A 10596-nucleotide genomic window follows, 5' to 3' on the forward strand; every position below is an offset into this window, starting at 1 on the left:
TCAATTGCTCTGAAATCGTACCACAATGTTTAATACCAAAAGTAGAAGGTTTAGATCCATTTTGAGGGTTATGGTGCCAAAAGTTTAGGTATTATGGGCCAAAAGCTAGCATTTTTGTGGTTTCTGGACAAAAACTTGTGTGTAAGTGTATGGATCTCTCTGAAATTGTATTACAATTTTCCATACTACAAAGAAAAGCTGGTTTTTATGCCCAACCTACGATACTAGAGGGGCATTATGTTTTCTGGTCTGTGCGTCTGTTTGTCCGTCCGTTCGTTCGTTCGTTCGTCCGTCTGTCCCGCTTCAGGTTAAAGTTTTTGGTCAAGGTAGTTTTTGATGAAGTTGAAGTCCAATCGACTTCAAACTTGGTACACATGTTCCCTATGATATGATCTTTCTAATTTTAATGCCAAATTAGAGATTTTACCCCAATTTACGGTCCACTGAACATAGGAAATGATAGTGCGAGTGGGGCATTCGTGTACTGAGGACACATTCTTGTTGAGTGATGGAGTAATTGCACCAAGTTGATGGGGGGGGGGGGAGGTGTCAAAAAGTTTGGGGGTTCCAATTTTTTTTAAGGGGTTCAAATTTTTTTTTCAAAATGTTTTTAATTTCAAATTTTGTTAAAATGTTCAAGAAGAATCTTTAATTGCACAGTTTTGTGCAATATATTTGTAAGATCTTGACATTTATTTTGTGTCAAAAACCTATACTATGTCAAAAATTTGATCACAATCCAAATTCAGACAGAATCAAGCTTGAATATTGTGTCCAAATTTGCCACAACTGTTCAGGGTTTCACCTCTGTGGTCGTATCAGGCTGCACTCAGAGAAGCATTTTATTCACTTCACATCAAAACTACAAACAAACAAAAACGAATTTCAGTGTCAGACCCTCTATGTTTTCATAACATTTAAGAAGACATGTTTATAGTAATGAATTCATTGATATAAAGTATCTTGCGGATGGATTTTAGAGAAAGTAAATTTAATGTTGCATATTACATTCCATACATTAATAGACTGATATCACAAAATTTTCCCTGATTGTATCTCTGGAACTATGAATGTCACATATTTAATTTTTTTTAATATCCAGATGTAGCCAGTGTTCTCCCCAGATATTTCATTTAGCATCCTGGTCAACAGATGAAATTGAAATACTTTCTTGTTTCTAAAAATTATAGCATCACATCCATAATATAATCTATAAGAAAACTACTTCAGATAGTATCACATATAAGATTATAGCATCACATTACCATGATGCTAAAAGATCCTGGGGAGAACACTACTAGCTCAACATCTCAAAACATAAGATACTTCATTAAAATCTTAAATATCAAGGAGACAGATTTGTAAAAGCTTTGCTTGTTTCTAAATCCAAAATATTTTTTTCAGTTGTATTGTGTCATTTTGTGATAATTTTATATCTGAATAAATATTGTTTAAACTGGAATGACATATTTTTGCCAGATGAGCATTTCAGACTATTCCAAGATTATTATTTTTTTATGTATGTTTAAAAAAGCTGCAGTTCTTCGATGCATAAATACAATGGAATAATAAATTTTCATTTAAAATAAAAATTCAATGAGATAAAATTGAGAATGGAAATGGGGAATGTGCCAAAGAGACAACAACCCGACCATAGAAAAAAAAACAACAGCAGAAGGTCACCAACAGGTCTTCAATGTAGCCAGAAATTCCCGCACCCGGAAGCGTCCTTCAACTGGCCCCTAAACAAATATATACTAGTTCAGTGATAATGAACGCCATACTAATTTCCAAATTGTACACAAGAAACTAAAATTAAAATAATACAAGACTAACAAAGGCCAGAGGCTCCTGACTTGGGACAGGCGCAAAAATGCGGCGGGGTTAAACATGTTTGTGAGATCTCAACCCTCCCCCTATACCTCTAGCCAATGTAGAAAAGTAAACGCATAACAATACGCACATTAAAATTCAGTTCAAGAGAAGTCCGAGTCTGATGTCAGAAGATGTAACCAAAGAAAATAACAATAATACATAAATAACAACAGACTACTAGCAGTTAACTGACATGCCAGCTCCAGAGAGAATACTATGTTTCATGTCAAATTTTATCAAGGAATAGAAATCTTTGCAATGAATATATAGCTTTAAATTTTGAAAAAGCAAAGCATGTGTTTTATTTGTAAAATTCTGTATTTTAAAAGCTGACAATGGCTCCATGCACTTTTGGGATTGGAAGACAGGCTATAATTTCCAGAGAATGCAATCATTAGCACAGCCAGGATCTATTGATTCAGAAGCTGGAATCTTTGCTTTACAGTATGACCATAGCGGAAGTCGTCTTATCACAGCTGAAGCTGACAAAACTGTTAAAATATACAAGGAAGATGACTCAGCAGTAAGTTATTTGTACAAAGTGTCAAGAGTTACAAACCCATAGTATAGTTTGCTATAAAAGGCCCTGATAAAAAAAATGTGAAACAATTCAAATGTTAAAGCAATCTGCCTAATTTATAACAAAACAATGTACTAAAAACCAATATGACAGACCTGAATCAATGTCAACAAACGACATGTATCATTGAATAATAGCAGTTATGATCAGTTATAAGCAGTAAACACATCTCAGTGAGTTCAATTTTAGTTGAAAACATGTTCAGTTTTTTTAACAATTCTGATTATGAAAGTACAGCAAATATTCATCGACAATACCTTTTGTTTTCCAAACAATTGTACATTTAAGTTTCTTTTTATCAAAGCTGAAAACATAATACCCAGTTCATCCTTGTTTCCATATAATTGTAAGGATAAAATCTTATTTCTTATTTTTCAGACTGAAGAATCCCATCCAATCAATTGGCGACCAGATATAATTAAGAAAAAGAAATATTAGTGCATACATTAAAATGTAAAAGACATAAATAAAGCAGCAGCAATATAGATCATCATCAGAAATGGTTGCGTGAAGAATGATAATATAAACATTGAAAACATGGATATACTGACTAGCAATTTTTTATCGTTTGAGGAACTATTGTTTGAATCTAGAAAGGGTCAGGTTTCAAGACATAATTTTATGAGAATTATTCATAAAATGTATTTTTATATTTAAGTTTTAACATTTGTAAACCATGTTGTTTTTAACACAATAAATGTGAAATAACTGTAGGGTTCTCTCTGATACTTGTTCACACCTGTATTCTATTGTTGCTCTAGAGACTTGAATGATCCTACAGGTTGCACTTTGTAAATACAGCTGTTTCACAAACCACACCTCTGTTGGGGAGATACAATATTGATAGATTATTTGTTTTGTTTACGTACTGGTTCCCAAATATAATCTCTCTGTTTCACCACCTAGGGACATAACTTCTGAGGAAGACTAAAATTGAAGCGAGAATTTAAGTATAAGTTTAAACTCTTAGAAATTTGGGGCATACACATGTTGAAAATATGCTTCACAGCCCTTTGTTTTGACCTTTGAATAAAATAATAGTGCAGATGAACTTTTCATTCTAGGGTGTAAATTTTAACAAAACTTCATAGTAAAAGTGGTACAGTTTCTTCCTTAAAGGAATTGCATTCCAGTCTATATTTACAGAAATGCTGTGCATCCGTTAGTCTGTCTGTCTTGCTTCAGGTTTTTGGTAAAGGAAGATTTTGATTTTTAATATTCTTAATTTTCTCTTTTTATGGGTAATAGAATAACTATATTTGGTATGTGCGTACCTTGCAAGATCCTCATGCAAGTCAGATAGTTTTCACTTGACCTCATTTCATGGATCCATTAGAGTTCAGTTTTTGTGTTTTGGTCTATTTTTCTAATACTGTATGCAATAGGTCTACTATGTTTAGTGTATGGAATGATTGTAAGGTGAACATGTCCAACTGGCAGGTGTCATCTGACCTTGATCTCATTTTCATGGTTCAGTGGTTATGGCAGTTTTTATACAACCGCAAAAATTAAAAAAATTTTGGTCATATATTGGTATCACGTGTCGTTGTCAGCGTTGTCCAAGGACGGATGGTTACCGGATACTTACTTTAGTATAGGTGAATAGAAATCAATAAAATTTTAACACAATGTTTATAACCACAAAAGGAAGCTTTGGATTGATTTTGGGGGTTATGGTTCCAAAGGTTCAGGAAATAGGGTCCAAAAGGGGTCAAAATAAAATTGAGAAAGGAAATGGTGAATATGTCAAAGCGACAACCACCCGACCATAGAGCAAACAACAGCCGAAGGCAACCAATGGGTCTTCAATGTAGCGAGAATTCCCGCACCCGTAGGTGTCCTTCAGCTGGCCCCTAAAATATGCATAATAGTACAGTGATAATGGACGTCATACTAAACTCCGAATTATACACAAGAAACTAAAATTTAAAATCATACAAGACTAACAAAGGCCAGAGGCTCCTGACTTGGGACAGGCGCAAAATTGCGGCGGGGTTAAACATGTTTATGAGATCTCAACCCTCCCCCTATACCTCTAGCCAATGTAGAAAAGTAAAAGAATAACAATACGCACATTAAAATTCAGTTCAAGAGAAGACCGAGTCTGATGTCAAAAGATGTAACAAAAGAAAATAAATAAAATGACAATAATACATAAATAACAACAGACTACTAGCAGTTAACTGACATGCCAGCTCCAGACCTCAATTAAACTGATTGAAAGATTATGTCTTCATCATATGAAACAAGCATTTATCTAGTTTCAAGATAATAAGTTGTGTATAGGTATTTCAATTGCTCTGAAATTGTACCACAACGTTTAATACCATTAGTAGAAGGTTTGGATTTATTTTAAGGGTTATGGGGCAAACCGTCTACAAATTAAGGGACCAAAAACGCATTTTTCTAGTTTTAGGACAATAACTTGTGTGTAACTGGATGGATCTCTCTGCCATTATACCACAAGGTTCCATATAACAAAGGGAAGGCTTGGAATGATTATTGGGGTAATGGTCCAAAAGGTTTCGGAATTAGGGGCCCAAAAAAGGGGCCTAAATAAGCATTTTTGTAGTTTTCAGTCTATAAGTTGTGTATAGGTTGCACTTTGTAAATACAGCTGTTTCTCAAAACACACCTCTTTTGGGGAGATCTTGAATATTCCTAGAAAATTAAGTTTGTTAACATACTGTTTCCCAGTTATGCTCTCTGTGTTCCATCTCACAGAGACATAACTTGGGAATGTTACCAGTAAATAAACATGTGCAAATGGTTTACATTGAAATCTGTGGTAACCTTTCATTCTCGGTAGGGGTAGTTAAGAAAATTAGTGTTAGTTTAAACTCTGTGAAGTTCTGGGCATATAAACGTTGAAAATATGCCGCACAGCCCTATATTTTGACCTTTGAAAAAAATTGTGCATATGAACTTTCAATTCTAGGATAAGATTTTTTTCAAAACTTCACAGTAAAAGTGGTACAGTTTTAGCAGTAAAAGGAGTTCCTATGGGAAATTTCATTGTCAATATTTACAGAAATGCAACCTATAAGTATTTCAATTGCTCTGTAATTGTACCACAATGTTTAATACCATAAGCAGAAGGTTTGGATTTATTTTAAGAGTTATGGGGCAAACAGTCTAGGATTTAAGGGCCAAAACAATCATTTTTCTAGTTTTAGGACAAAAACTTGTGTGTAACTGTATGGATCTCTCTGCCATTGTACCACAAGGTTCCATATCACAAAGGGAAGGCTTGGAATGATTATGGGGAGTTATGGTCCAAAAGGTTTAGGAATTAAGGGCCCAAAAAGGGGCCCAAATAAGCATTTTTGTTTCCAGTCAATAACTTATGTTTAAGTGGATAAATATCTCTGAAATTAGACCACAAGTTTCCATACTACAAAGGAATGGTAACAGGGGGTTATGGCTCACATAATTTAGCAATTAGGGGCAAAAAGTGGAAAACAAGGGTTTCTCTGGTTAAAGGACAATTTAGACAATCTTAAAGCAGTGTAAGGGAGGTAATCCGACATAAATTCCGTTTAAAGAATACTGTTATATATATATATGTTACAGGCATTTTCTAAATTTAGGCATTTTGTAATATGACTGAATTTTTAGGCAATTTATAAAATGCCTAACCTTGATAGGCATTATACAAAGTGACTAAAAATACCTAGTCATTTTGTAAAATGACTGAAATTTTTAAAAAGTTTCAGGCAATTTGTAGAAGAAATATATCATTGAGATGTATATGACAAAAGTGAAGAAAAAAAGAATATCTGGCAAAGAAAATAACTAATGGTTCGGTAGATTAACTTAATTTCCAAAAACCAACTGGTAAGGTTTGTAGTCATATGATGTGTTCTTTTTAGTGAAACTACATGTATGTTAAGTATATGTACTCACTCTGTATTTCAGGTAAGTTAATTTATGATATGATCATTTGTTTAAAATGACAGGAGGACAAATTGTTCTTTCAATAGAACGAGCTTACAAAACGATTTTTCAAAAAGTCCAGTGTCAAAACAATGAAGTGAAACATGTTACAGAAAAAAAAAAGTTTGCTTATAAATGACTGATTGTTTGCATTTTAGTAGCAAATAATTTATGCATTTTTAAGATGAGAATGATTTGGTTTTAATTCATATGGTTATTTTCTGCAGTAGATTTTTCTGGATAAAGGACATGAATAACGACTTCTACTTGCCAATCTATAACATGGGTTTTGCGATACAAAGCGGTTTATGGTTGTGATGCCAATATATGAGTATCTTCATATTCATTGCCTCAAGTAAACTCCAGTTATAGATGCATCCCCCATTATGGGCAGATTTGATTCACTGAGTTCAGTCCGTTGAAAGCTATTAGCCAAAAGATACAAGTGAAACTAATCATCATAATGTACTTTGATACATAAATAAGGCCGTGAGTTTTCAGGTTTGAATTGTTTTACATTGTCATTTCAGGGCCTTTTAAAGCTGACTATGTGGTAAGGGCCTTTTTTCATTGTTGAAGGCCGTACAGTGACCTACAGTTGTTAATTTCTATGTCATTTTGGTCTCTTGTGGAGAGTTGTCTCATTGGCAATCATACCACATATTCTTTTTTTATTTGATAATCAAGGTTTCTCAAAAGGTGGTCGAAGATTTTTGCGTCAATCTGTATTTGCAAAAAATCAAGACAAATATTGTGATCAGTTCTGTCATCGAAACATTTTGAGAAATTAGAAATAATTGTTGAAATCTGTGCTTGTGTTAATTTGGAATAATTCAGTAAAATTTAATCTCCAAAATTCTTCTTTTTATATCAGTAATTTTCATAATTTGAACTGCTCTGGTGTTCAATGCATTCAATTGTTGTTTTTTTTACATTTCATTCTATAAATTAATTTCAGGCATTTTGTAAAATGCCTAGAAATATTAGTCATTATGTATAAGACTGAATCTTGCAGGCATTTTACAAAATGCCTAAATTTAGAAAATGCCTGTAACATATATATATATATGTTCACACTGCTTGAAAATTATGTATTAAGAAATGATGATTGTCTTGAGATGATTAGCTTTAATTTTATTTTTAGATGTTACTTTTAATCAATATTAATTTTAACCATGACTGTATGTCATTTTATATTTCAATATTTTATGATTTATTTAAATGAGTAGGTAAATAACAGTTTGCACTGGGGTACAATTTTTCTCATTTCAGATTTCAGAAATTAAAAAGAAAATTCCTTCAAATGTTTTTTTTTGAGGGATTAATATTCAAAAGGCATGGTGTATTGCACAAAAGCAAAAAAAAATTAAGTTCATTAGACCACATTCATTCTGTGTCAGAAACCTATGCTGTGTCAACTATTTAATCACAATCCAAATTCAGAGCTGTATCAAGCTTGAATGTTGTGTCCATACTTGCCCCAACTGTTCAGTGTTCAACATTTGCAGTCGTATAAAGCTGCACCCTGCAGAGAATCTGGTTGTGTTTTGGTCTGTCAAAAAGTGAGACATAGGTATGCTGTTTCTGGTGTCAGTGGCGTCAACACTGTATTAGTTTGTGATTAGGTCAGTTTATGGGGTACCACTAGTAGTAGGTCAATTATATTTGGTATGCAGCTGTATTAGCATTGGCATATCTCATTTCCATGACTCTACCCTCTTAGTCATGTTCTAATGTTAATTGGTATTCAGTTGTACTAGCATTAGCATATCTTATTTCAATGGATATTATTTAGCCCAGTCCCCTCAGTCATGGTCTATAGACTTAGAAATATTTGCTTAGTTTATATGTATTAATTTGTGATTACATCAGTTTAAGATGAACTGCTAATATTAAGTCAATAATATTTGGTATGAAAATTTATTGGCATTTGCAAGTCTTGTTTTTCCATGGAGATTATAAAGCACCAGGACCCCTCATCATGGTTCATTGACTGAAACTTTTTACATAGATTACAAGTTAATGTTTGTTTTTATACGACTGCAAAAATTAAATTTTTTTTGGTCGTATATTGGTATCCCGTTGGCGTCGTCGTCCAAAGACTTTTGGTTTTCGCACTATAACTTTAGTATAAGTGAAAAGAAATCTATGAAATTTAAACACACGGTTAATGACCATAAAAGGAAGGTTGGGATTGATATTGGAAGTTTTGGTCCTAACAGTTTGGGAATTAGGGGCCAAAAAGGGCCCAAATAAACATTTTCTTGGTTTTCGCACTATAACTTTAGTTTAAGTGAATAGAAATCTATGAAATTTTGACACAAGGTTTATGACCACTAAAGGAAGGTTGGGATTGATTTTGGGAGTTTTGGTCCCAACAGTTAGGAATAAGGGGCAAAAAAGGGCCCAAATAAGCATTATTCTTGGTTTTCGCACAATAACTTTAGTATAAGTAAATAGAAATCAATGAAATTTAAACACAAGGTTTATGAACAGAAAAGGAAGGTTGGGATTAAAGCATTATTCTTGGTTTTCGCACAATAACTTTAGTATAAGTAAATAGAAATCAATGAAATTTAAACACAAGGTTTATGAACACAAAAGGAAGGTTGGGATTAATTTTGGGAGTTTTGGTCCCAACAGTTTAGGAATAAGGGGCCCAAAGGGTCCAAAATTAAACTTTGTTTGAAGTCATCAAAAATTGAATAATTGGGGTTCTTTGATATGCCAAATCTAACTGTGTATGTAGATTCTTAATTTTTGGTCCCATTTTCAAATTGGTCTACATTAAGGTCCAAAGGGTCTAAAATTAAACTTAAGTTTTCAAGTTGGTCCAAATCGTGGTCCCAAAGTAAACTTTATTTGATATCGACAAAAATTGAATCCTTGGGGTTCTTTGATATACTGAATCTAAACCTGTATTTAGATTTTTGATTATAGGCCCAGTTTTCAAGTTGGTCCAAATTGCAGTCCAAAATTAAACTTGGCTTGATTTCAACAAAAGTTGTATATATGGGGTTCTTTGATATATGCTTAATCTAACCATGTATTTAGATTTTTGATGTTTAGGCCTGATTATCAGATTGGTCCATATTGATGTCTAAAGGGTCCAAAATTGAACTTTATTTGATTTCATCAAAAATTGAATTCTTGGGGTTCTTTGATATGCTGAATCTAACCATGTATTTAGATTTTGGATATTGGACCATAATAGATAATGTTCAATTTAAAATTTAAAGTTTTTAAGTTTTTAAAAAGTTCTTAGACCACATTCATCAAGTGTCAGAAACCTGTGTTGTTTCAACTATTTAATCACAATCCAAATTCAGAGCTGTATCGAGCTTGAATGTTGTGTCCATACTTGCCCCAATGTTCAGGGTTCAAACTCTGCGGTCGTATAAAGCTGCGCCCTGCGGAGCATCTGGTTTAGGTTTGTTTTAAGGGAATGACTTATGATAAGTCAATGCTATTTGGTATGTAGTTGTATCAACATAGGCACATCTCATTTCCATAGAGATTGTTCAGCCATGTACCTTCAGTCATGGATCATTGACTTTGAACATTTGCATAACTTACATGATAAAGTATTGCTATTTTAATTCAACATTTACTTAAAGACGAGACATATCTCTGTGATAACAGTTTTTTCTTATACTGTATGAAATAAATGAACTGTATTTGGTGTATGAATATATTTTATGATGTACTTATCAGTCTGGCATGTTTTGACCTTGACCTCATTTTTACAGTTCATTGCTCAATGTGAAGATTTTGTTTTTTGATCTATTTGTCTAATAAATTTAGCAATAAGTTAACTATATTTGGTAATGATTGTAAGTTGTATATGGCTGTCTGGCAATTATCATCTAACCATGACCCCATTTTCATGGTTAATTGGTCAATATTATGTTTTTCTGGTTAAGTTTGTTTCTTAGATACTATATTGAAAAGGTCGTCTATTATATTTAAAACATACATGATTGTAAAGTAAACATGTCTGTCTGGCAGGGTTCATCTGACCTTGACCCGATTTTCATGGTATCTAAGTCAGGAATCTGATGTTCAGTGGTTGTCGTCTGTTTATGTGGTTCATAAGTGTTTCTTGTTTCTCTATTTTATATAGATAAGATGATTGGTTTTCCCGTTTGAATGGTTTTACACTAGTAATTTTGGGGCCCTTTATAGCTTGCTGTTTGGTGTGAACC

General features: G+C 33.1%; 1 protein-coding gene across 3 annotated transcripts in view; it reads left to right on the forward strand.

The window, feature by feature from the left end:
* The window catches only part of LOC143042527 (pleiotropic regulator 1-like), a 36673-nt gene extending 33509 nt beyond the window's left edge, over nt 1-3164 (forward strand). For all 3 annotated transcript variants that reach the window (XM_076214896.1, XM_076214897.1, XM_076214898.1), the window contains 2 exons: nt 2205-2398; nt 2834-3164. In XM_076214896.1, the coding sequence (XP_076071011.1) occupies nt 2205-2398; nt 2834-2893 (254 nt within the window). In that variant the 3' untranslated portion in view covers nt 2894-3164. The remainder of the gene's footprint in view (nt 1-2204; nt 2399-2833) is intronic.
* Nucleotides 3165-10596: the final 7432 nt, after the last annotated feature.

The sequence above is a fragment of the Mytilus galloprovincialis genome, chromosome 8 (genome assembly GCF_965363235.1).
Source record: "Mytilus galloprovincialis chromosome 8, xbMytGall1.hap1.1, whole genome shotgun sequence".
NCBI classification, from domain to species: Eukaryota; Metazoa; Mollusca; class Bivalvia; order Mytilida; family Mytilidae; genus Mytilus; species Mytilus galloprovincialis.